The sequence below is a fragment of the Schistocerca serialis genome, chromosome 2, assembly GCF_023864345.2.
Source record: "Schistocerca serialis cubense isolate TAMUIC-IGC-003099 chromosome 2, iqSchSeri2.2, whole genome shotgun sequence".
Lineage (NCBI taxonomy): Eukaryota > Metazoa > Arthropoda > Insecta > Orthoptera > Acrididae > Schistocerca > Schistocerca serialis.
Genome location: NC_064639.1, coordinates 358693787 through 358721207, shown reverse-complemented (window position 1 = coordinate 358721207; position 27421 = coordinate 358693787). Strand labels below are relative to the sequence as shown.

General features: G+C 44.0%; 1 protein-coding gene across 1 annotated transcript in view; it reads right to left on the bottom strand.

The window, feature by feature from the left end:
• Nucleotides 1-2841: 2841 nt before the first annotated feature.
• The window catches only part of LOC126457172 (chloride intracellular channel exc-4), a 158150-nt gene continuing 133570 nt past the window's right edge, over nt 2842-27421 (bottom strand). The window contains exons 2-6 of the mRNA XM_050093255.1: nt 27059-27201; nt 23865-24027; nt 22680-22854; nt 20630-20790; nt 2842-4463 (exon numbers count right to left, since the gene is read on the bottom strand). Of these exons, the coding sequence (XP_049949212.1) occupies nt 4380-4463; nt 20630-20790; nt 22680-22854; nt 23865-24027; nt 27059-27201 (726 nt within the window). The 3' untranslated portion in view covers nt 2842-4379. The remainder of the gene's footprint in view (nt 4464-20629; nt 20791-22679; nt 22855-23864; nt 24028-27058; nt 27202-27421) is intronic.

Sequence of the window (27421 nt, the reverse complement as noted above, 5' to 3'; positions counted from 1 at the left end):
CTACTAGCAAAGCACTCCAGATTGCACCAGAGGTGATGGGATTTGTGCTCAGATCAATTTTGCGGAACCAGTGCTGCACACTTCCAGAACTTTGATAAATTTCCCTTAAATCTCTTGCTCGCTGCTACCTAAAATCACCACCTGATGCTTTGTGTTGCACACAAAATGGGGGAGAGAGGGAGGGAGAGGGGGGGGGGGGAGGAGAGAGAGAGAGAGAGAGAGAGAGAGAGAGAGAGAGAGAGAGAGAGAGAGAGAGAGAGAGAGAGAGAGAGAGAGAGAGGGGGGGGGGGGGGGTTTGGGCGCACGACAGCAAGGTCTTCAGTGCCCGTTCAGTAACATAGTGAGACGGGTGTCAAGAAAAATCCCAGAACAGGAGTAGAAAACGGAACATAAAACACGGGGAACAATCGTTGAAAAATATGTGCTCACCCACACCGAAGCGTGGGATGAAGCCGGGTGTCAGCAGTAAAACATGGACAACACAGGAAGAAAATGATAGAGGTAGCTAAAACAGACGGAAGTGCCAAGATATATGATTAATGCAATGCTAAATCAATCTCTTCTCCCCCCCCCCCCCCCCCCCCTTCTCTCTCTCTCTCTCTCTCTCTCTCTCTCTCTCTCTCTCTCTCTCTCTCTCTGCCACCAAATTATTAGCTAAGCTGAATGGGCAATGTGCTACACCTAAGATTTGAGTTTATGCATCAGCTGTATTACATACATCGGCTGGGAAAACATCAATGCCAATTATCTCCATAAATTTATGGAAATTAATTGTAGTAGGTACCTAATTTTAATTGCTAATACTATGTATTATTGCAACTTGTCTGACTTGTCCAATATCAATTGTACAATTTGTGCTATATGATAAAACTGGACCAATAAAAAAAATCAAATCGAAAACATTAAGAATAGCCTATTTCTCGGCACTTTTTTACTGTATACCAGATGCGTGTTTCACTACAAAACAGAAAGTGGCCCAGCCATTTTCATACTGTGGATTAACAGTAGGACAATCATAGCACAACACTGCAGAGGCTATGATTGTACACTTTGACATAAAAACTATGTACCTAAAGCAAGATTACAAAAAAATGTTGATGGCTGTTAATACATTTGAATATCTTAAAGTGTCATTTAATGTAACATATCTAATACGTAAGTAGGACCTACTTCCAAGAGTGTAACACCACCAGTGTATGTGTGTTGCAGCTTCTGACTAATCGTGGGTTTGTGTTTGTTTACATCAGGTTTATTCTTATAATGCTGTGTAGTGACATACTGTTCAAAATTGCAATGTTAAGTACAATACTGATTGTTTCTCAAATTAGAAGGGCTAATAATGGCTCTGCTACATACCGCAGCCCAAACAGTAACTTTAGGAGAATACAGTGGTTTCACTTCACACAACTGGGGAGTATCACAACCCTAAAACTACTAGTTTTATTTATTAATGAACCATTCAGTTAGAAGTGTGCTTCATCTGAACCAGATTTAGCCATTTTCAAATCCTTCATTATCAGCCATGGTTAGAATCTGGTTCGCAAAGTCAGCCCTCGGTCACAAAACTCTTACAGGTATGGCCTGTTTGATTTGGATTTTGAATGGAAACATGTAGACTGCCTCAGTATTTCTGTGCCTTGTTGCCGTAACAGTAAATTCTAAACTGTGGTATTGCAGTACCAGAGGTACAAGTTGTTGAATGGAATACACAATTTTCCACCTCTTCCTTCAGTATGTTAACACCGTGTCTCTCCCCTCCCCCCCCCCCCCCCCGACTAAGTTTAGGGAAAATGAAACCATCTACAGAGGTAAGGAAAAGTTAGACGTAGAACGATATTGGGTGAAGCTGATCAGTCCATGTATTGCTACTGATCATAAAGACTTATCCCTCATCGCAGATGGAACAAAAATTTAGCATCGAGAGACTTCAATTACACATGAAACATCCAGGTGCATGAGGAAAAGTCATAATTAAACTACCTTGTATTGAACAGGTACAGTCATTATAGGTGGTTATTTGAGAGAAAGCTTTAAAGACACTCAATCGTTAACAAAGAAAAAATGCAGTTAGCCAATACTTCATTGGCTAGCCAATACTTCATTGGCTGTGGACACTGAGGAAGATCACTGAAGGAGATATATTGCTTTTGCACAGTATACAACAAAGACAGCAACCAAAAGCAAACTATCTGTAACTAAACTTAATCATTCAACTATATTTGCATGTATGCACTACACAGTATATCATATCACGAACTATACTGTTGCATATGAACAATGTACCTAATTGCTGCATTTTATTTGCTTCAACTAGCAAAACTACTGATTAACTCAAGAAATCTTGATTCCAGTAAGTTTTTCCACAACAATCTATGTCCATAAACTTTTGTTTAGACTCTTCTACATTGTTTTATTATAGAGAATGAATGATCTCTCAATGAACTCACAATTCAGCCAATCATCTTTTAACAGTGTTAACACATTAAATTGGGTTACACTTTAAATAGAGTTAAGTGCTTGTGGCTATATGTTTTCAGCAGTTCAACTCACTCCACCTATTGTAAGAAACAGTGAAAGCATACAATGTTTAGACCACTACAGATCTAATAGGTTTTGTGTGTGTGTTTGTGTGTGTGTGTGTGTGTGTGTGTGTGTGTGTGTAAGGTTTTCAAATAAGCTAGTAAAAATTTCAGTGCATTTGTTTAGCAGTGTTTAGAAATCTCACTGGTGGTTCAATAGTTTTACCAAAAAAAATTTCAGAACTTTTCTTCAAATAACAGGTAACTTCTCAACTAAAGGCAGGAACTGTGTTGAGTTATCACATGGCATCAGGCAGTCAAATATTTTTTATAAATTTTATTGGCGTCATTTCTGACAAATACCTTCACATTTTAATTATATTAAAAAGTATACATTACACTGGACAGATTAAATCTGTAAGAAACATATGGATTTCTGGAAGAGAGAACTTGACAATTCACAGATTGCCAATGAAGCCTTAAATTTGGATTTATAATGGACACTGTACAATGAAATTCTTATAAAATACATTATTTACAGGCCAAACACTGTTGGTTAGGAATTTGGCAGACAATTACCCTTTAAACAAATTAATTTCTAAAATTTCTATCAATGCGCCACTACAAGTCTTACAGCAAATATTACAAAAGTAAGTACTCTTAGACACTGCTCGAGAATATTATAGAATAATACCAAATTAGGCTCTCCATTCTTTTAGCATGAAGGCACAAAATCATGGTACATGGGATAATGTCTGGAGTAGGCCATTAAACAGGAACATCTTAATTTGAACTTCAATATTTGTGCTTTGACTAATCCTGTGTCTGTGAGTTCATCATTAATTTCTCCAAACACTTGTTTTAATGACATGTTGTAGTGAAGACGAAAAATTATAATGCAATGACAGGAAGACAGATGTTCTTAAGAATACATTATCCTTAGCAGAAAACAGCATCAGTGTCAAATGAAATCTGTACACTGTACAGTTACAGAAAAAAAGTATTTCCTTGGTAAAGGAGGGGAACATGAATTAGATAACTAATTTTTGAGAAAGCACAGCATATATAAATCTGTCTGAAGTGCAAGTAGTAACTGAATATACAATATATTCAAATTGTATAACAATATAAAGAGCAAACAACTGCAGATAGAGTGTTAGAGACTCAATTGTTCATGTATTTGATTAATAGTAGACTACATGGATTTAAAATTCATGTGTTCCTGTTTTATCAAACAGCGAAGGACTCAAATTTTAGTAATTCCATGTAATGAAACAAAAGTTCTTAAATACAGTTCACACAATGACACAAAACATGTGATGTTTTATACACACAAGAAAACAACTTAAATACTGTATATTAAAATTCTACAAATATAATGAACTTTATTGTTTTCCAGTAAAATAAAAATTTGTATTATTGAATAAAACATTGAGAAAAACTGAATATCAAATTGTAGGTGCCACATTTGACTGTCAGTAAGACAATCCTTTCATATTCACAAAGTAAAAAAGCTTTGTGAACTAGCTAACCGATTAATTCACAGTAAATGAACCAATTTATCAAATACACTACCGTGTCACTGTCTCAGAAATTCAATAGAACTAACAATTGCTGTAAATGTCCTCTACGTTAATGGCAAAATTATTCAACTTCAGCAAAATGGCATAGTGCATCTCGGGATGTGTAGAAAATTCTTAAATGCACAGCCGTAAATGCATAGAAAAATAAAAATTAAGATGCATTTGACGGTTCACTTCATGTCCTGCAGCACTGGCTGCTACACCTTAATTTATTCGTTCTACTAAATAAATGCACTGATTAACTTCTGCTTCACTTTCCCCATATACTGCATTTGGTTTAATCTTCAAGGGATATTTCAGCAGGAATTGATGTTGTAAATGTAGGTGTTTCTAGCTCTTCATGTTTCTTCATTTTCATTGCCTGGAAAAAGTTTGAAACAATTAGGGTGTTCTCAGTCTACAAAACATCTTATCCAAAAATTATGTGGCTGTATACACAGCATAATGACATTCAAAGTTGACATGTAATGTGTCTTCCCCACATTTCACTATAAATTTATAGATGAAAACTGACAAAAACACTTTAATACGACTTGCAACATGTTCATGAAGATAAAAAAGCTAGTTTTTGCTGTTGATATTTAGAAGTACAGTAATCACACCCAACAAACAAGAATCAGCTGAGGAAATTTTACACACTGTATTTCAGAAAATTATCAAGTGGTTCCCTGCAAATTGACTCACTAAATTTTGAGAACACATGGTTTTGTACAGTAAATAAATATAGACTTTCAACAGAAGTCTGTTGCTAAGGCAGAATATTCAAAAACTCTGGGTGTGTGCACTGATGAGAAACTGAATTGGAAGAAACACATTGATGAACTGCTGCAACTGCTTCAGTAAATTAGCCTACTACTCCTAGCCTATTTTCATTCACTGCTTTCATATGGTGGCATATTTTGGGGCAATTTATCATTGAGGAAAGTATTCATTGCACAAAAACATGTAATCAAAATAATAGCTGGAGCCCGCCCAAGATCACCTTGCAGACATTTATTTAAGGAACTCTGGATATTCACAGCACCTTTGCAATACAAATATTCACTTATGAAATTTTTTCTTAATAACCCATCCCTAAATTCAAAAATACCAGCGAAGTGCAGAGCAACAATACTAGAAGAAAAGATGATCTTCACTATTCTTGGTTAAATCTGACTTCGGCACAGAAATGGGTTAATCATCCTGCCAAAAAAAATCTTTGGTCATTTGCCAAACAGCATTAAAAAACTGACAGATAGCCAACCAACATTTAAAAACAAATTAAAAGAATTTCTGAAAGACAACATTATTTACTCAACAGATGAATTTTTAGGTATGAGGTAACAATTGTAAAAAAAATATATTGTGAAGAAAACTCATGTTAAACTGACACGTACCAAATTATTATGAAATGTAATATTATGATATAGGCAACAAGTACTTACGTAATGTAATTATTTGGAATAGCATTAAAACCATGGAATGACAACATACTTGTCTCCAATACAACAGAACAAGTGAAATATTCCTATCATTTAAACAAATCTAAAATTTTCCAATTAAAGATTTAGTTCAAAAACATTTTGCTTTTCAATAGCAATTTTCATAGACATCACTGAGAACATTATTGCAATTAGAAGCAAATAGCACAAAATACATCAAATTCAAATTTGGTAGCCTGCTGGAATTACATTTTCTTATCTTTATATGAAGTATACTGCATTGTTAATGGCATCAACTTAATACATGATAAACCTAACGTATACACAACTATCTCTATTTTCTCTGTATTATAGTAGAAGTTAAATGTTATGGCAAAATATTCAATTTTCTAAAATGACACTATTTTTTATAAATGCAACAAACAAAATCCACTACAGTTACCAAAAAAAGACCAATCCCAATGGACTGGGGTGTATCTGAGAATCACGAAACCAAGAGATAAAAGCAAGTAGAACAGAGACAAGTACAGGGTTGAAGGTGTGAGAGTTGCTCCACCCACAAAGCAGCTGGAGGCCCCCGGGACACGTTATGTGGTTGGAGAGAGACCCTCTGCATCCAACTGGTGCTTCCACACCCTTCATTATCACAAGAAAACTAGCTACACAGATAAACTCTCAGGAAAGAGACCAATGACAAGTCTGTCAACCAATGACAGATATAAAAGAATAAGAATTAAAAAGGTGGAAAGGGCAGGAACCAAGTATGTGCAGCCATGGGGCCTTTGGGTCGGAGCATGCAGCTGACGAGGCTAATGTACCCTGTGTCGATGGGAGAAGTAAAAACCGCTTTCGCAGATAAAGCGTGAAACCAAACAGGCCATTTAAGCATCATCTGCTAGCACCAGAGATAGCTTGTCACCTAGTTTAAGGTTTCACCATAAGGTGGCCAAATTAGGACAGTCCAGGTCGATGTGGGCTAATGTGAGATGGGGTGGATCCCCACGTTGAAGCGTGTGGCCATGGTTAAATCCAAGTGCAGCCAAAGTGAAGCTGACAGACGACATTAGATTCCCAGCTAGAAGCCCAACAAGAAGACTGCCACATATTCGTGGTCTCCATTATGGTCCACAGTTTATTTGGAGAAGTCAGGGCACACCAATTCTCATTCCGAGCATTTAACAACTGTTTGCATAGAGTATAATGAAGATCCAGTTCTGGTACCCCATCTCCAAAGTTGACATCCTTGCAGTCAACTTTTAGCACTTGTCATATGTTCATCCCCTGAGATCCCAACATGACTGGGGGATCATACAGGAGATGACTGTATATTTGTAGGGACAGTGGTAGTTCAGCAGCTTCAGCATACAGACACTCAACTGGGCTGGTGTAAAAGGCACCTGTGGCCAAACAGATGCCACAATGATGGATAGTGTTGAAAAGACGTAAAAGGGATGGGTGTGCAGATGCATAAACAAAGCACCCATAGTCGAGTTTCGAATGGCCAAGGAGCTGTACAAATGGAGGAGGGTGGTTTGATCGTCACCCCAAGAAGTACCACTGAGGACACGTAGGACACTGGGGGACTATGTACAGTGGATTGCCAGGTAAGAGACACGGAATGACCAAGAGTGTTTCCTATCGAGCACGAGGCCCAGGAATTTCGTAGTGTCAACGAACGGAAGGGCAACAGGCCCAAGATGAAGAGATGGGGGAGAAACCATTTGTGCCACCAGAGATTCATACAGACAGTTTTGTCATTGGAAAAGTGAAAGCCATTGGCGATGCTCCAGGAGTGAAGACAGTCAAGACAGCACTGAAGACACCGCTCAGTGAGACAGGTCTGCAGAGAACTGCAATAGATGGCAAAATCATCGACAAATGGGAGCTGGAGACACCCGGCAGGAGATAGGCCATGATAGGGTTAATGGTGATAGCAAAGAGGATGACACTCAGGATGGAACCCTGAGGCACACCATTTTCCTGAATAAAGGTGTCCAACAAAGCAGAAACCACATGCACCTTGAAAACTGTCTTTTGAAAATGCCCAAAGGAAACAGGGCAGGTGCCCACAGAAGCCCCACGTGTAAAAGAATACAGAGGATACCAGTTCTCCAGCACGTGTCATAGGCCTTCTCCAAATTAACAACTCTGCCACAGTCTGGGATTTCCGCAGAAAACCCTTCATGACATGTGTGTACAAAGTAACGAGATGGTCAACTGCAGAATGCCGTGCTCGAAATCCACACTGTGCATTCGTGAGCAAATGGCAAGATTCGAGCCACCACACCAGCTGGGCATAAGTCATTTTCCATCACCTTGCAAACACAGCTGGTAAGAGAGATGGGGCAGTAGCTGGAAGAGGGGGTTTTGTCCTTACCGGGCTTACCTGGACGCCAGCGTCCAGGAAATGTGCCCTCAGTCCAGATGCGGTTGGGTTTGAGTAATGGCCATAAACTGTGCAGCAAATACACTGCATCCGTCTGGCAGGGAGCCTAGTTCACTGCATCTTCCTTTTGTGTAGACAAATCCAGTTTGTCCATTGACTGTACAGCTGTTAGTGGGTATGACGTCTGAGTCTTTAAATTCATCAAGAGTGTCTAGGAACGGACTGCAAAAACTATACAGTTTATTGATTCTTTCGGTCTGAAGGAGAGGTTGCGCCAGACAAGGACAGAATACACAATGTGGGGGCACATGCGATTTCTCCCTGAAAAACTCTGGCCGTGACTTCAGACCTTGGCGTCTGTTGTGGGAGGTAGATTTCCCTGCTATGAAAAACCACATGGCAGTTTGGCTGCTCAGTGGAGCACAGAATGTGTACTACACAGTTGAGCGAATTGTTGGTGCCTGATCTGTAGGGGAGGGACCCCTTGCCTCGGCGATTAAGCTGTTCACTGGGCTGGTCCGAAAGGCCCATGTCTCAAGTCAGGCTCAATGGTGCGTTGGGTCTAGCATCTGCTCAAGGCAATGCTCAGCCACAGACCAGTTCTCACAATCAAGACATGACAGTATCAAAGCTCTGTAGAACCAAGAAAGTGTAGAGCTGTCTGCACCCCAGCTGGTATTACTGAGACTCTGAAGAGTTAAGGCTGACTCACATGCCACCCTGCAGTCAACCTTCAGCAACATCCACAGTTAAGGAGAAATAGTAGATGCGAAAGTTGTTAGCATGCAGGGAGGGTGACTGTAGATCCCACAGCTGCAGCTAGACCATTGACAGCCACTAGAAAAAGACACTATGTAGAGCTCAAGTGAGACCCCGTTCTCTTGTATATAGGGAGGACTGTGAAAAGCACCATATTGAACACTGAAGTACAGTATGGCAATAAGTTATGGACAAAAACTGGACAATGGGCCAGGAGACAACACTTCTGGAGGGTAATGATTGATTGGTTAGTTGGTTGGTTGGATTGGAGAAAGGGACCAACCTACGCGGTCATCAGTCCCTCCAACCTTGGAATAACTAAAAGGAAGGAAGAAGGCAGAAGAAGAGAGGAGGGAAAGAAAGTGACTAATGACAGGGGCATGAAGGAAGAAGTACAAGTACACAAGATAGACACTCAAGATGAAACAGATCCCGTAAAGAAAGGAGAGGGAAGGTGGAGGGCAGGGGTGAACCACCAAGCCCAGTCCAATTGGGGCAAATCGGGGAGCAAGACAGCTTTGCCATCCCCTCCACCAACTGATAAGGTTGAAGATCCCATCCTTAAAGCGATAAAAACCCCCATCACAAAGGAATCTTGAAACTAGATCAGCTGCTAAGGCATTGTCAGCTAACGCCAGGGGTAGCGAATCAGGAAAGCTAAAAGTCCGTCGCAGGGCGGCTAAGTCGCGGCAGTCCAGTAAGAGGTGAATCAGAATCAGAATCAACAGTTATCCACAATGACATAGAAGGGGTCCTCATGACAGAGGAGATAACCATAAGTCAGCCAAGTATGGCCGATGTGAAGCCGGCTTTACGAGAGGCTCGTAAGGAGGACCACCACATAGTTGTTGAATCCTTTATCGCCCTGAGCTTGTTCGGCGAAGAAAGAGTGTGCCATTCTGCATTCCAAAGTCCCAAAACCCGATGACGTAATGCCAAGCAAAGGTCTATTTCCGGAATGCCAACAGCAAGAGATGGCCCGTTAGTAGCCAATTTAGCCAATCGATCGGCATGTTCATTGCGAGGGATCTCAACATGGCCTGGTGGTCAAATGAAAACCACTGAGCATCCACGTTGATCAAGGAGAGAAAGGGAGTCCTGGATAGCTATGACCAATGGGTGGCGAGGGAAGCACTGGCTGACAGCTTGCAAACTGCTCAAGGAGTCCTACAGGTAGTGAAGGACAGTTCTGAGCAGAAGTGGACAGTCCAGTGCGCGCAAGATGGCTACCAATTCTGCAGTAAAAACTCCAGTCATCTGGCAAGGAACGAAGTTCCGTTTGTCTCGCATAGGTGTAAGCAAACCAATGTGACCAGCAACCATAGAGTCATCAGTATAAATCACTTCTGAACCATGGAATGAACTGAGACAGTATAATTGGTGCCCGAGGGCCTCTGGAGAGATAGCATCCTTTGAATTACTGGAGAGATCAAGACAGAGCTGTGACCGAGAGATGCACCATGGAGGGGTACATGCGTGAGTGGAGAAAATAGGAAGTAAAGGGAAGTGCTGGAGCTCAGAAAAAGAGCGACTGAATATGGGCAGCCATGGTAAGCCCACATCCTGGCCACCGCCGTGGAGGTGTCCCCAGCAGCCGCCACCAGTCTATTAATGGCGACGAGAAAGACAGGGATGCTCAGCACGGAAACAGAAGATAATGAGGATGTGGTGATGCGTCGTGTCATAAGCTGACTGGATAGCTCACTCCATGCAGATCGAACTGTCAGCAGAAGAACAGCCTATGCGAAAACCTGTCTGGGGCAGAGACCCAAACCCCGATAATCTATGTACTAACATAGCTGTCGGCTCACCATGTGCTTGAGCAACTTGTAGAGAACATCAGTGATGCTAACTGGGTGGTGGTAGCAGTGTTTACACACTTTCAGTACTGGGACTATCAAACTTTCTTGCCACCGACACAGGGACTTACCATTACTCCAGATACGGTTAAAAACAGTAAGGATGTGACGCTGGCAATCCAATGATAAGTGTTTGAGCATTTGGCTGTGGATATGGTCTACACTTGGAGCCATGTCTGGGCAAAGGTTGAGGGCACTGAAAAATGCCCATTAACTGAACAGGGTACAGTAAGGTTCCATATGCCGTGTAGTAAAGGACGTCACTACTCCCTGTTTGAGGACACAAAATGAAACCTAAGTTCTCAGATGCAGAGGCTCAAGCATAATGAAAAGCAAACTGTCTAGCAACAGTGTCTGGATCAGTGTAGATATCACCATTCACCGATAAACCAGGTGCACCCTTCTGATGTTCATAGAGGAGTTGAGTCTTCATGCAAACCTATGAAGGACATTTACTTAGTCAAATGATAGCAACATGTTGCTTCCAGCATTCTTGTTTTGTTTTATGGGGTACTCCACTGACAGATGTCGGTTATGGTGGAGGGGTGGGGGCTGTACACTGATGTACTGTCAGTTGCAGATAGATGGAATGGCTATAGTTGTGCTCTGGACAACTGATCGATGCCTTCATGTGGCAGGAAGTAAAGGGCAATGGCAGTAGTGAAAGCATACCAGCGGAGAAGACAACTGCAAATGGAAAGGTCAATGGTCCATGGCCAAAGAAGACCTATATACCACCTCACCTCAAAGTGTGTGGGGAAACCAGTATTTTAGAGGCACCGAGCAAGTTTCCAACAGTTATACCACAGGCAGTTCCACCCCAAAAAAGTTTGCAGTCATTTAAGTCACCCCAAAAGTAGGGGGGGGGGGGGGGGGGGGGTGAGCTGATGAAACAGGGCAGACAATGTGTTCTGGGTGCACACATCACCCAATGCTCTTTCACACTCAGTGTGATTCTTAAAGTAGCCCAATAGCCATGGAGGGTAGGGGCCCACATTGCTGAGGAACACGTATCCTGGAGAGTCATTAAAAAATGATGTAGCTCAGCCAAGCAGTGGAAAAAACTAATGCAGTTCTACTGCAGGAAGATTATGTTATCAGTATCCTATGGGGCATGATGGGACCAAGGAGGCAGGCCGTGCCTCATGTCACCTGCTGTCCCTCTTCTTGATACGCTGTTAATTCAGTTTTGTTCCAAACCAGGGGCCAGAGAGAGAGAGAGAGAGAGAGAGAGAGAGAGAGAGAGAGAGAGAGAGAGAGAGAGAGAGAGAGAGAGAGAGAGAGAGAGTGTGTGTGTGTGTGTGTGTGTGTGTGTGTGTGTGTGTACTTGTCCTTAGATTATTTGGACACCTATGAGGAATTGTCTGCTCCAGGTTCTAGGAAAGAAGAGGTACCCAAAGACATACTACCTACTACCTACAACCTGTGGCTCCTGCAGCCAATAGCTGACATCCATTTGTAGGTCAGCAGAGTTCTGGGAAGCAATTGTCCCAAGGGGGCCCTTCCTGGTAAGGGATGTCTGAGGAGGACATCACTTCTGTTGCTAGGGGTTGGGGACTAACTTCCCAATGGGAAGTTAATCGATGCTCATAAAGGGGGCTTTGAGGGAACAGTAGGTTTGGTTTCATTTTGCTTTGCTTTAGGATGCAAAAACAACTAGGGTCATATGCGCCGAAGTCAAAACTATAGAACATGAAGACAGAGAGGAGTTAAAAAACTAGTATCAGTCAGTCCGAATTGACATAATGGAAGACAGCTAAAACAGGGGCATAGAAAAAGGGCTAAGAAAGACACCATACAGAAACGGAGGTACAAAACTCAAAATTAAATAGCCTCTGAAACATCGCTTTGGCAGATAAAAAGACGCAATTGACAACTTCCGCATCATTTGCTAAAATGGCTGGTAACACACGGCAAACCCAAACAGGGACATAAAATGTTAAAAATGAACATTCCATCAGCAATGTTGTGGACAGTTAAAACTTAGTGCAATGCATACATAGTGGTGGGGTAGCACCACTTATCAAATGACGATAGCTAAAAAGGCAGTGCCCAATATGCAGGCAAGCTAAAATAATCTCCTCCCGGTGCGAAGGCCGAGAGGAGGTCGTCCAACTCTCTGGGAGAGGCTTACTAAGCCGGAGCTTATTCTCGTGAAGGAAGGACCATTGGTGATGCCAAAGGGACACTACCTCCTGACAGACGGCAACTCAGAGATTGGAGGGAATATAGGTACTGGTGGGCTGAGGTACAAGGACTGCAGCTTTGGCACCAGCCTCATTTCCTGACAGACCAACATGACCAGGGACCCATAGAAACATCACACTGGCTCCAACTAGAGTGAGCATTTGACAGTTTTCCTAGACCCAATGCACTAATGGATGGGCAGTGGACAACACACAGACTTTGAAGGGCAATGAGTAAGTCTGAGCAGAGGACACAATTGGAAAGGCTGTGTCGCCGAATTTACTCTGTGGCCTGATACAACGCAAAGAGCTCGGCCGTAAATACTGAGGAGTGTGCCAGAAGCCACTATCTAAAGACACGGGAGTCAATGACAAATTTGCACCCAACCCCACAGTCAGTCTGAGAGCCATCAGTGTATACAAGGTACTGTTGCGCAGTTCCATGCGAAGGTCGTGAAACTGAAGGTGATAGATCGAGGCTGGAGTAGTGCCCTTAGGAAGCGAATGAAGGCCAAGGTTAACATGTGCCACTTGACAAAGCCAAGGTGGTGAAGGGTTCGCACCCACTGGGAAAGGTGCTGGTAGTGTGAGGTTAAGCCACCGTCCAAGTGCTGAAAGCAGACTCCAGGTGGCAACAGAGAAGAGGGATGTGCTCCATATTGACAGTCACAGGAATCATCAAAGGATTGGTGGCCATGCATGACAAACGGCATGCATACCAGCTGAGGAGAAAGTCACGGCGGTAGGACAGGGGTAGTTCAGCAGCTTCAGTATACAGACTCTCAGCCGGGTTGGTTTAAAATGCACCCATGGCCAAACAGATACCACAATGGTGGGTAGTGTTGAGATGGCGTAAGAGGGATGGGCGTGCAGCTGCACAAACAAAGTACACAGTTTAGTTTCGAACGAGCAAGGGACCGGTACAAATGGAGGAGGCTAGTTCGATTGGCACCCGAAGGAGTACCATTGAGGACACGTAGGGCACTGAGGAATCACATACAGCGGTCTTCCAGGTAAGATACATGGGAAGACCAAGAGAATTTCCTATTGACCATGAGCCCCAGGTTGGTTTGTGGGGGTTAAAGAGACCAGACTGCTACGGTCATCGGTCCCTTTTTCAAAAAAAGAAAAAAAATCACCCACAGAGAATAAAAAACGAGCAACAGAAAAGACGGAAGATGACACAGGACAAGAAAGACTCAGATCAGACAAAACAAATTAAAATCACACAGAGAGTGACGGTGGTTGGCCGACCATAGAGAGAAAAAAGGAAAACCCAACCACCGAGAACACATTAAAAACTCAGTTTAAAATCGTAGGCCAAAGGCCAGAATCAAAACAAAAAGGACATAAAAACTCAGATTAAATGATATAAAACCCCTGCCCGAATAAAACGCAAAACTAAGTCCACCATGGCACAGTCATCTGTTAAAAGGGCAGGGAGCATGTCAGGCACTGCAAACATCTGCCCGAGCACAGCTAAAAGTAGACACTCCAATTAAATGTGGGCCACCGTGAAAATGGAGCTGCAGCTACATAAAGGTGGGTCCTCACATTGCAATAGGTGGCCGTGCGTCATCCATGTGTGCCCAATGCGCAGCCGGCAGAGGACAACAGTCTCCTTGCGAGGGACCCGCAAGGAAGAGTGCCACACACCGGTAGCCTCCTTGATGGTCCGAAGTTTCTTAGGTGAAGGCAGGGCGCACCATTAAGTGTCCCAAAGTTCGAAAATTTTGCGGCATACGATCCCTCACACATCAGTCTCCAGGAGGTCAACGTCCAGAGATGGTTTACTAGTGGCCTCTTTCGCCAGGCGGTCTACATATTCATTGCCAGGTATCCCAACATGGCCTGGGGTCCACACAAAGGCCACAGAACGCCCGCAACGGCTAAGAGTATGCAGGGACTCCTAGATAGCCATCACCAGACGAGAACGAGGGAAACACTGGTCGACAGCTCATAAACTGCTCAGGGAGTCGCTACAGATAATGAAGGACTCACCTGAGCAGGAGCGGATACACTCTACGGCACGAAAGATGGCGACCAGCTCAGCAGTAAAGATGCTGCAGCCAGCTGGCAATGAATGTTGTTCATAGTGGTCCCCTAGAGTCAGAGCATAACTGACACGAACAGCAACCATCGAGCCATCAGTGTAAACAACGTCAGAGCCCTGAGACGTGGCCAGGATGGAATAAAAGCGGCGGCAGAAGGCCTCCGGAGGGACCGAGTCCTTCGGGCCCTGTGCCAAGTCGAGCCAAAGGCAAGGGCGAGGAACACACCATGGGGGTGTACGCAAAGGGGCCCGGAAAGGAGGTGGAACAGGGAAAACCCCAAGTCCGGAGAGATGCTCTCTGAGGCGGACCACAATTGTACAACCTGACCGGGGCTGACGTTCTGGCAGATGGACGATCGATTGCGGGAACAAGAGACGATAGTTTGGATGCACGGGCAAAGCTAAAAACATGGGCAGCATAAGCGGCCAGCAAACATTGGCACCATAACCGCAGTGGAGGGACACTTGCCTCCATGCGTATGCTGTCCACAGGGCTGGTCCGGAAGGCACCAGTGGCAAGTCGTATCCCGCTGTGTAGGAGTGGGTCCAGCACCCGCAACACAGAAGGGGATGCCGAACCATAACCCAGGCTCCCATAATTCAGACGGGACTGGATTAACGCCTGGTAGAGCCGTAAGAGGGTAGATTGGTCGGCGCCCCAGCTGGTGTGGCTCAGGCATCACAGAGCATTTAGATGCCGCAAACACATCTGTTTAAGCTGCCGAATATGAGGAGCCAAGTCAACCGGGCATCAAAAACTACACCCAAAAACCTACGTGTCTCCACCACAGCAAGAAGTTCGCCATCAAGATAAAGCCGTGGCTCCGGGTGAACAGTGTGTTGCCGGCAGAAATGCACGACTCAGGTCTTGGCAGCCGAAAACTGAAAGCCATGCACTACAGCCCAAGACTGTGCCTTGCGGATAGCGCCCTGAAGCTTACGTTCAGTGGCTGCAATGCCAATAGAGCTATAGTAAATGCAGAAGTCGTCAGCATACAGGGACGCTGAGAGACAGACATTCCCACTGCCGCAGCGAGCCCGTTAATTGCTATTAAAAACAGGCAGACACTTAAAACAGATCCTGTGGCACCCCGTTCTCCTGAACTCGGGAGGAGCTATGTGAGGCTGTGACTTGCACGCGACTGAAAATTTCGGATGAAAATCGGCAGTGGTCTGCGAAGACCCCATCCATGACGCGTAGAAAGGATGTGATGACGCCATGTCGTATCATACGCCTTCCGCATGTCAAAAAAGACAGCGACCATGTGCTGACATCAGGCAAAGGCAGTACGGATGGCCGTCTCCAGGCTCACCAGATTGTCGGTGGCGCAGCGGCCTTTACTGAAACCACCCTGAGACGGGGCCAGAAGGCCTCAAGACTCCAGTACCCAATCCAAGCGCCGGCTCACCATCCATTCAAGCAACTTGCAAAGAATGTTTGTGAGGCTAATGGGACGGTAGCTGTCCACCTCCAAAGGGTTCTTGCCAGGTTTCAAAGTGGGGATAACAAAACTTTCCCGCCATTGTGATGGAAACTCACCCTCGACCCAAATACGGTTGTAATGGTCGAGGAGGCATCGCCGGCAGTCCACTGGAAGGTGTTTCAGCATCTGACAGTGGATACGATCTGGCCCAAGAGCGATATCAGGGCAAGCGGCGAGGGCACTGTGAAATTCCCCACTCACTGAATGGAACATTATAAGATTCAGGACGGTGGGTGCGAAATGAAAGGCTCCGACGTTCCATCCGCTCTTTAATGGAGCAGAAGGCCAGTGGGTAATTCGAAGAAGCGAAACTGAGCAAAATGCTCTGCCAAGCGGTCGGCAATTACGTCTGAGTCAGTACAAAGTGCTCCGTTCAGTGAGAGCGCAGGGACACTACAGGGGTCCGATAGCCATAGAGGCGTCTAATCTTGGGCCAGACCTGCGATGGAGTGACATGGAGGCCAATGGTGGTCACATACTGCTCCCAGCACTCCTGCTTGTGTTGGCGGATAAGGCAGTGGGCTTGCACACGCAGCCGTTTGCAGGCGATGAAGTGTTCTATGGAGTTATGTCGCTTGTGAAGCTGGAGCGCCCGCCAGCGATCTTTAATCGCTTCAGTGATCTCAGGCGACCACCAAGGCACAGTCCTCCGCCGAGGGGACCCAGAAGAACAGGGAATGGCAGATTCTGCGGCATTAACGATGCTGGTGGTGACTGAGTGAATCACTGTATCAATGGCTTCATGAGAAACAGGGTCAATAGCGGCAGTGGAGGAGAACAAGTCCCAGTCAGCCTTATTCATAGCCCATCTGCTAGGGCGCCCAGAAGAGTGACGCTGTGGCAGCGATAGAAAGATCGGAAAGTGGTCACTACCACACAGGTCGTCATGCACACTCCATTGGACAGATGGTAAGAGGCTAGGGCTACAGATCGAAAGGTCAATGGCGGAGTATGTGCCATGCGCCACAGTGAAATGTGTGAAGGCACCATCATTTAAAATCTAAAGATCGAGCTGTGCCGATAAATGCTCAATGGTGGCGCCTCGACCTGTTGCCACTGACCCAACCCACGCAGGGTTATGGGCATTGAAGTCGCCCAGCAACAAGAAAGGTGGCGGCAATTGGGCTATCAGCGCAGCCAGGACATGCTGCGCGACATCACTATCCGGTGGAAGGTGAAGACTGCAGACGGTAACAGACTGTGGTGTCCACACCCGAACAGCGACAGCCTCTAAAGGTGTTTGTAGAGGGACAGACTCGTTGTGAAGTGAGTGAAGGACATAGATGCGGACGCCACCAGACACCCTTTCATAAGCTGACCGGTTCTTATAATAACCCCGATACCCACGGAGGGCGGGGGTTTGCATTGCTGAAAACCAAGTTTCCTGAAGAGCAATGCAGAAGAAAGGGTGAAGGCTGATAAGATGTCGGAGCTCAGCTAGATGGTGGAAGAAACCACTGTAGTTCCACTGGAGGATGGTACTGTCCATGGCTGAGAAAGGCATGAAGAGACTGGGGATGCCGTTTACGCCGTGTGTTCGCTCGCTGCCACCGTTTCAGTACCCGCGTGAGTGACATCCATGGCGTCTGAGGGACCAGTGAGATCAAGGTCCTCAGCGGACGCCAGGATCTCGCCCTCATCCTCAGACGCAGAGCTCGAAGGGTGCGGTGGGGTCGGTGCCACTGCAAGTTCTTTGGCCTTAGAGGTCTTTCGCTTGGACTTCTCTCTGTGAACCTTGGGTTTCACCGGCTGGGAAGGCTTCATCAATTCAGTGTCCGGGACGGAGGAGGATCGCGAAGCCCTATGACCAGCTGCTGGTGGGGCTTATGCCACTGTCTGGCATCATCCTTCCCGCTGGTGGAAGCCTGGGAAGGGAGGGACCCAAGGGAACCCTTACAACCAAGAGTAGCCGAAGAAGTTGGACGCTTCTCCGGCTGAGAAGCGATGACGGATGTCCCCAATGGGTGGGAGGATGTTGCTCCTGAGGTAGGTGGTGCAGGAGCAACCGGATGGGTAGAGCCGCACACGGGCAAGGGGGCAGGAGGAGTTGTACTGCTCATCAAGCCGGCTGGAAGTCTCGAAACTGATGGGGCTAGCACAGTAGTTGTAGCAGCGGCGTAAGAAGATTTCATTCTCACAGGATGTAGTCTGTCATATTTCCTTTTGACCTCAGTATAGGTCAGTCGGTCTAGGGTCTTATATTCCATGATTTTGCACTCTTTCTGAAAGACTTTGCAGTCTGGCGAGCAAGGTGAATGATGCTCTCCGCAGTTGACACAGATGGGAGGTGGGGCACATGGAGTATTGGGATGTGATGGGCGTCCGCAATCTCGAAATGTGAGGCTGGAAGTGCAGCGGGAAGACATATGGCCGAACTTCCAGCACTTAAAGCACCGCATCAGGGGAGGGATATAGGGCTTGACGTCACAACGGTAGACCATCACCTTGACCTTCTCCGGTAATGTATCACCCTCGAAGGCCAAGATGAAGGCACCGGTAGCAACCTGATTGTCCCTCAGACCCCGATGAATGCGCCGGACGAAATTAACACCTCTTCGCTTTAAGTTGGCGCGCAGCTCATCAGATTGCAAAAGTAGGTCCCTATGGAAAATAACACCCTGGACCATATTTAAACTCTTATGTGGTGTGATGGTAACGTTAACATCCCCCAACTTGTCACAAGCAAGTAACCTGCGTGACTGGGCGGAGGATGCCGTTAGTATCAGTACTGACCCAGAGCGAATTTTGGATAAGCCCTCCACCTCCCCAAACTTGTCCTCTAAATGCTCGACAAAGAACTGAGGCTTTGTGGATAGAAAAGACTGCCCCATCAGCTCTCGTACAAACTAAGAATCGGGGCAAATAACTGTTACCACCATCCTGAGACTTACGCTCCTCCCACGGCGTGGCCAGGGAGGGGAACGTTTTCGGATTGTACTTCTGAGCATTAAATTGAGCCCGAGAACGCTTAGCGACTGCTGGCGGCTGGCCGCCATTGAGAGATGATGTACCACGCTTCATTGCGGGTCATCCACCCTGATGCCTCCTACTCCGACCAAGGCCCCTCCCCACGGGTGCCACCCAGCCTCAGCCTCAGCAATAGCCACCTGGCAGGATGGCCATTGCCGGGAGTCCTGATGCCCCAGGGAGATGGGCATCTACTCCTTGGCATATGTGGGGAGTTAATGGCGCAGGCATCAGCAGAGCGATCCCTGTGTTGTCAGGGGGCTACAACCAACAGGGTACATGGCGGCCCCACCACAACGGACTGGCTACCGTGCTGGATGTTAGGTGACATGTGGTCCATGGTCGCCGTCAGTGCAGGAAGTGGCACTGCACAACGCAAGGTGGAAAGTGCATGCAAGAACATATCCATGCCCAAGAGATGGAGATTTGGATTGGATTGGATTGTGTGGGGGAAGAGACCAAACAGCGAGGTCATCGGTCTCATCGGATTAGGGAAGGACGGGGAAGGAAGTCGGCCGTGCTCTTTCAAAGGAACCACCCCAGCATTTGCCTGGAGTGATTTAGGGATATCACGGAAAACCCATATCGGGATGGCCGGACACGGGATTGAACCATCGTCCTCCCGAATGCGAGTCCAGTGTGCTAACCACTGCGCCACCTCGCTTGGTCCAAGAGATGGAGAGCGGGCAGGACTGCAATGCAACGACAAATAAGCTGGCGAAAGGTCTGATCGCAAGATGGACACAATGCAGCAAGTAAGGCACCCTTCCCCAATCGGCTCGCTCTTCGGAAGAATTTTGAGATATGGAGGTCAAACCCAACAGGGGACCATCACATAAGGCCGAAACTTTTGAGACTCCTTTTAGTCGCCTCTTATGACGGGCAGGAATACCGCGAGCCTATTCTAACCCCCGAACCCGCAGGGGGGATGAGCCCCAGGAACTTCGTAGTTTCAATGAACGGAAGGGCAACTGGGCCAAGATGTAAAGTTGGTTGGTTTAAAATAATTACACAAGGGTGAGAGTAAAATAGTGACGTACAAAACACAGCTGGAAGAAAGGAGGAAACCACAAGAATGATAGATGGGCAACAAACACTAAATGGACAAAGTAGGACAAGAAAACCAGACATATGCAAGAAACATGTAGAAGAGATCAAAACAAGGGAGTAGATTACCATGGCTGGCTGACCATGAGAGTAAAAAGGAGAAGCCTGCCACTCTGCAACACATTAAAACCTCCACCCTAAAAGCACTGGAGTGGAGGACACAGGGGGAAAAAGGACATGTGCTAAAACTTAGATTGAATGATAAATCCCACCCTCTTCTGAAAAAGAAAATTATGCTAACTTTTAATATAAATTTAAGTTTACCACCAGATTTAAGAAAAAGGTATGTATTAGAAAGTACTTACTCCAGGCTTATTGGTTTCCACTTTATGCTGCTTGTAGTAATTTATAATGTCTTGGTCAGCTGGGCAGCTCTGTGTAAATGCATCCAACTGATACATATGGTACATATAGCGCCACAGTGCTGTCAGTTCCATTGGAATTTCAAAATCTGTAAAGTATTTCCCTGCAACAAAAATTTTAGTTTATAGCTTCACTTGTGACTGTTTGCTGTCCTGAGAGTCAATTGGAACACACACGGTAATAACAAGGTATTAAGTTTATCTGCTTATAAAGTAATCATCTATATTGTTCTCCCACTTCAAGCAGATTTAGTACAATTTTTTCCTGAATACAATGAACCCTGAAGCTTTCAGCCGACACCATTTTGTATAATCAATAATATGCACATAAAAATAAGGCAATTTCCTGAAAACTTAAATTCTCTATATGAAATATACGAGGGCTTATCATGAATTAACCTCTAATTGGCTACTTAAATGAATGAATGCTTGTAGCTTCATGGCATTTGCATGGTCAGAGGACAACACTGAAGGTTACATTGTGACAGCACTCTGCTGCATTTGTCAGTATGAAGGCAGCAGATGACTTTTTTGAATCTCCTTCCAGGTACTTTTTGTAATTTGATACTGGAAGCAGGAAGCATCAACACCACTAAGACTTATCAATTCGGTCATATTGTGGGGTGTGGGGTTGTGAGCATGGTGCAGAAAATTGGCACACACATGCGTACGGTGAAAGTGGTTGAGCAGACGCTGTCCACTTACAAAATGATGGTTACAATTTCTTGAGATCACGAAGTAATTATGACAACAGATCTCACGATAGAAAAAAGTGAGAATAGTATGCTATCATGTTTACCATGAGGCTCTTACAAAACTCCACTGGAGGTCAACCTAAAACAAATGGCGTAGTATGATACTGGGGGAATCTTTCTTCACGACACTGCGATGCCCCATACTGCGTACTGAATGAAGGAAAAACTCAGAATTTTTGGCTGGGACATTTTTTTCAACATCCCCCCATAGTTCTGTCTTACTACCAATTGATTCTCACCTATTTCCCAAAATGAAGGCCTAGCTAACTGCTCGGCACTTCATGACTGATGATGATCTAAAAGGATGCTGTCAACAACTGGATGAAGCACCAGGCAGAAATGTTTTGATGAATGGCTCAAGTCATGGTATGATAAATGTTTAAATTTGGATGGCAACTGGAGAAGTAATGTCAACGTTTAAGTACAGATAGTATTTACAATCAAAATATTTATTTTTAATTGCCAGTTGGATGTTAATTCATGAACAGAACTTTAATGTCCATCGCCAAAGCACAGTTAGAAGTAATCAATTTACAAAAAGAAATAAGATATTTCTTGTTACTGCCAGAATTTGCCAAGTGTTTCATGCCTGCTTTTGGATTGAACTGAGCATTCTATGAGGAAATGCACGTTTACAGTGTGTACTTTTACCAATTCATTTAATGGCAGTGTCATATTCATGGCTTTGAAACTAATAATAATAATAATAAAAACCACACAAACCCATTTCACAATCTAATGGAGGCAACTGATGCTTGGGAGTACATGCCACGGATTACTGACAGCACTGCAACTGGTACAGTGTACCTGCTGACCTTTTGGTGGTGCAGGAGGGGAAGCTGACTGTCAGAGTTACTTGACGAAACTGGACAAAACTGTTGTATTTGCAGGATATTTTAATTTCATATGAAGTATCTCCTGGTGTATGGCCACTGCATATTCTACAACGCTTTGGCAGCCATGCTTTATGGAATATACAACTATGTTCATGGTAAACAGAGAAGATAAAAATATATCCACGATTCTTAAAGATAAATGTGAAAAATACTTGCACTTTAGAATGAAGTAGTATACCACGTTGACAATGCCCCTCTCGTTGCACACTACGGGCCTTTTCTTCTTTAATATTGTAATCTTTTACTTTCAAGTACTAACAACAGCTGAGAGAATGACTAAATAAATATCATCCATGTACCCACTGCCAAGTTTTCAGGTAGGTAAAAAGAAAATCAACATACCTGCAACCCTAATATGCTGCAGTCGAGGCATGAGTTCACAGTCAAAGCAGCACATCGTATCACCTGTGAGGAAGCGAGAACCCTTACGAGCCAAATGGTCATTGATCTTGCGAAGATGTGATAGGAGACTATGGGTGCTCGTTGAATCTTTCTTAATTAGCATCAGCTTCAATTTCTGTTTTAATAAAGAAAAAATTTTCTTAAAAAAGGAACAACTACTTTAAATTAAAATTTACATCAGTACATTTTACTACTATTGTCAACCGTTCTGGTTAAAAGAACTGAAATTTTATTTTTTAACGTCCTGAAAAACAACAATATCTTTCAGTTGCAACATTTTGTTGATCACAAGTACAAATTTTTTAACTCTTACTCCATATTAGTCTGCGAAGACAAATTGGTGGGTGGTGATGGTGGTGGGTGTAATTGTTAGCCTGAAATACATGTGCAGTTTCCCTCTTTTTTTGCAGGCACAGCTCCATCCTACATATCTGTCTCTTTGTTATGTGTGCACCTGAGAGCATTTGTTGGCATACTTTTTTTTAACTTCATCTTTCCCTTCAATACTTTTAGGCTGTTATCAAAACTGCAGCACAAAAGTGCTCCTTCTCACAAAGAAAAATTAATCTGTTTATCTCACAATTCTGCTAATATATCAAAATGTATATCAAGGTCAGGAATCCAAGTCTAGAGAAATGCACCAAAAATTACCAGAAAAATTACGTATCTCTAATGAACGAGGGCTTTAGTTTACCTTCCCTAACGGCAACAATTCTTGACATACTGTTGTCTACATGTATTGCCTCCTCTCATTTTCTTAGCACCACCACTTTAATAACATGCCGCCTCCATCTACTTCGTACTGTGGTAACAAACGGCTTACAAATTCAACAGTTTAGAGTCTTTCTACCAAAGGATGCGTTTTGAAGAAAATTTCATGTTTTGAAAAAGAAATCGTTCCAGAAATGGAAATGTAAGCTCACAACACACAAAGAGATACCACAAAAATGTCAGATACATAGATTTTCAACGCAAGTGCACCTTGGGGAGAACATGTGGGAACAGATTAAACAAGAAAGAGGTATACTATCATGTTCCTGAATTCATTATGGTTATTTTCTGTGCCACCTCATGACATTAGATCCAACAAGCAAAGAATCTTGTACATGGGTTAGTTATACTTACACTGTAGAGGTTCTCTATCAATGTAGCTACTTCTTTATCCTGAACAAACAAATTATGGCCACCAGGAACATTCTTCATGATATGCCGTTCAATCTTTTCATTTTCCAATACAGCCAAACCATTATCAATAAGGATTGGTGGTGGTGTTGCTTCGAAGTTGGTCCTGAAAGTTGATTATTTTAACATTATTAAAAACTCTTACCATATGGAGTAGATAACACTACTTATCACAATCTACATCAGCTGTACAGTCCTATTAAATAGGATGCACTCCCGCTGCTACTAAAACATGCACACTACACAACTAAGTCAGACAACACTGTACGCTTTGCTTTTGAAAATGCTTGAACACATTTGTTGCACTGATAAAGGTGTGTGAATGCTCATAGCATATGAAGTTTGGAAGGCAGGAAATGAGGTACAGGTCGAAGTACACGAGTTTGCGAGGGTGGGTCGTGAGTTGTGCTTTGGTAACTGTCAGTAGAGCACTTGGCTGCAAAAAGCGAAGGGCCCAGGTCTGAGTGTCAGTTATTCACAAAATTTTAATCTGTCAGAAAGTTTCAAGTTACAAGGAATAAACAATGAGAACTATAGAAATATGTTTAAATGAAAGCATGAAAAAGCAACAAGGTAGTGATATGGCATATCAAGAGCACACACTACGAAGGGACTATGCCATGGCATAGTAATGCTTAACTAATGTTAAACCTGTGTCACCTTTAATGAAAACGCTGGAGTAATTGTCTAACACCAAAGTTAATGGAGCGGGGGGGGAGGGGGGGGGGGGTGTTTCTAATATTTCATTATATAGTTTCAAAGTAGTGAAGAGCTAACAACAAATGGCTCATTAACCACCACTCTTGGCAGAAATAGGGAGAAATAATGAGAAAGTGCTTATATTATGAACATAAGAATCAGGAGTAGGTTTTTAAGTGAGATACAGGGACACTTGCATAAATAAAGTCTTGCACACCAGGTAATGAAAATACCAAATCTAACAGGAAATAGTGAAGCTGAACTGCATCAGAGCACAACTTACCACACACAAAACCTTAGACTTGATCCTGATTGGTTGGATGACTAAAGGGACTGAACTACTATGCCTTCAGTCCTTTCCCTCCCCCCCCCCCCCCCCCTCCCCTCCAGACATACATCTATGTGACTGTAGATCAGAGATGGCCTACTGCACAAAATCCAGGAGATGAAAACCACATGATCTACCAGAAGTCTACAAAGGCTACATAAAGGACAAGAAAGAAGAAAAGGGGATTTAGGAAGAAAGGCAGGCAAGGCACCATACCTAGTGAGCAGCTGGAAGTCCCTGAAAGCAATGATGGGATATATGTCCCCCACCCCCCTCCACTAACCAGAGGTACCTCACTTAGAAACTGCCTACGACAGACTAACATGGACAGGGCAAGAGAGGCACAGATAGACATGATGAACAAGTCTAACAGACCATGCAACAGGGGTTGAGAAAGAGTTAAAGAGCAGATAGGTTGAGGGCCAGGGTGGCTCACCAAGCCCAGACAGCTGCAGCCCAGCTGGGTTGAAGAGGCAAAGTGTTCTGCCAACCCCTAAATGGGCTGACGAGATTAAGTGGCCCTCCCTGAAAGAGGGTCTTAAAAGCCCCCTTCACAAATAAAACCTCAAACTAAGTCAATCGCCAAGGCATCTTCTAATGACAGGGTGGCTTGAGAGCCCGCCACATGGTGGTGGGGTTTGGACAGTCCAGCAAAATGTCCATCACCATCAAACGGGAACCACAAGGACAATGGATTGTTTTCTTCTAATGGAGGAGAGGACAATGAGCCAGCCAACTATGACTGATGGTAGAGTCCTTGCAAGAGGCCTGCATCGAGTACCTCCACTACCTGTAGGCACAAAAACACAAAATTAATACATTTGGTCTCAGTGACCTTGTGGGAAGTGTTGAATTTGAACAGTGATTGAGAACCCATGGCTTCTTTGGCCAACCAGTCAGGTTTGTTTTATCTTTACTCTTATTGTTTATTCTAGTTTGACAGGTCTCAGTGTACTCTCTCTCTCTCTACCCCCCCAAAAAAAAAAAAAAATCAGGTGAGAGAGAGAGAGAGAGAGAGAGAGAGAGAGAGAGAGAGAGAGAGAGAGAGAGAGAGAGATATGGAAACTGCCTATTAACTGGTCAGCCAGAAATTTCAACCTACAAGAAGACTTACAGAAGCAGATTAAGGGTCCACAAAATCAAATTGCAGCAGGAGTTATACCCACAAATGTTTAATACAGAGACAATCTGCCCACTGAGACTAATGTGGTTTCAGCACTGAAGATGGAAACACAAATACTGAAGTTCCTCCCAGCGAAGCAAGAACTGTGGTTCACAATACTAGATTTGGTGTTTGTAAACGATGTTACTTGTAATTATACAAAGTTTTCTGTGGCAATTAACAGCTTGTATGCCCAACCAGTTGAAATGGTTTGGCATTTTTGAAACCACAGCTTTCTTCCTGCTGCCAAACTTATATTGTACTTTCTTATACCACTACCTGACCAAATGTCAGGCAACATTTTGTAAGGTGATCTGATGCCTCATTAGTAGTTTTATGTTTGTCAAATGCAGTATTTAAATAAGAAATGTAAAATTACAAGGTGCCAGAATGAGTATTCATTACCAGACTTCAGGTGTAGAAAGTCTGTTCATACAAACATCTGAAGCAGATAACAAATCTTTGCTTTTGTAGCTTCTTGTTCCTTTGTCAAGGAGGAAAGGAATAGGTTGTGGAATAACTGGGATTGGGGCAGATTATTCAGACACCTGAGAGAGAATCGATTTGTAGTAAGGATGACGAGAAGGCAAAAAATGAATGTTTCAAATTTTAGAGACAATAATCCTTAGTCTGCAAATGATTGTGAATTTACCTTCACACTGTGCACTGCCTCGCTGTACACTGTGTAGAAGAACTGCCAAACTTGAAAATGCTTAAATATGTGGTCATATTCAGATACACTTTTCTAGCACTAGTATATAAATCCGCCAAATGAGGATTTTTCAAGTGATTTTCTTTGTCTGCTGCCTCCAATAGTGACAGTTTGAAAGAGGATACAAGAAACTCTATTCTTCAAAATGTCATTGATAAACACTGAAAATGCTTAAAACAATTTTCTGTATCTCAGTAAGGAATGAGGAAGATTGAGAAGCAAAGTGACAACTGTACCTGAAGTCAGGTGGAGGTTTCTGCATGTCAACTGTTGTCACCTTGAGACTAATGGTTTTGAGTTCAGCCAGCAGGTACAAGTCCATAAAGTACTCTTGGCAAAAGAGGCAAGCTCCTTTGCGGCGGCCATCGATAGTTGATGCCTACAAAAGAAAATTCAGTTACACAATGTAATTTATAACTTCCTGTAGTCTATGTTTTAAATCTGAATCAAAAAAACACCACTGAACAAATTTAAAGCTAATTTTTTTATAAAAAATCTGAAAAATAATTCACTCAAGCCAAAATAGTGTGTTAAATATTTAAACACATTAAGGCTGTATTCTTGATTAGTATCCAAATGTAGACATTTATCATTTAATG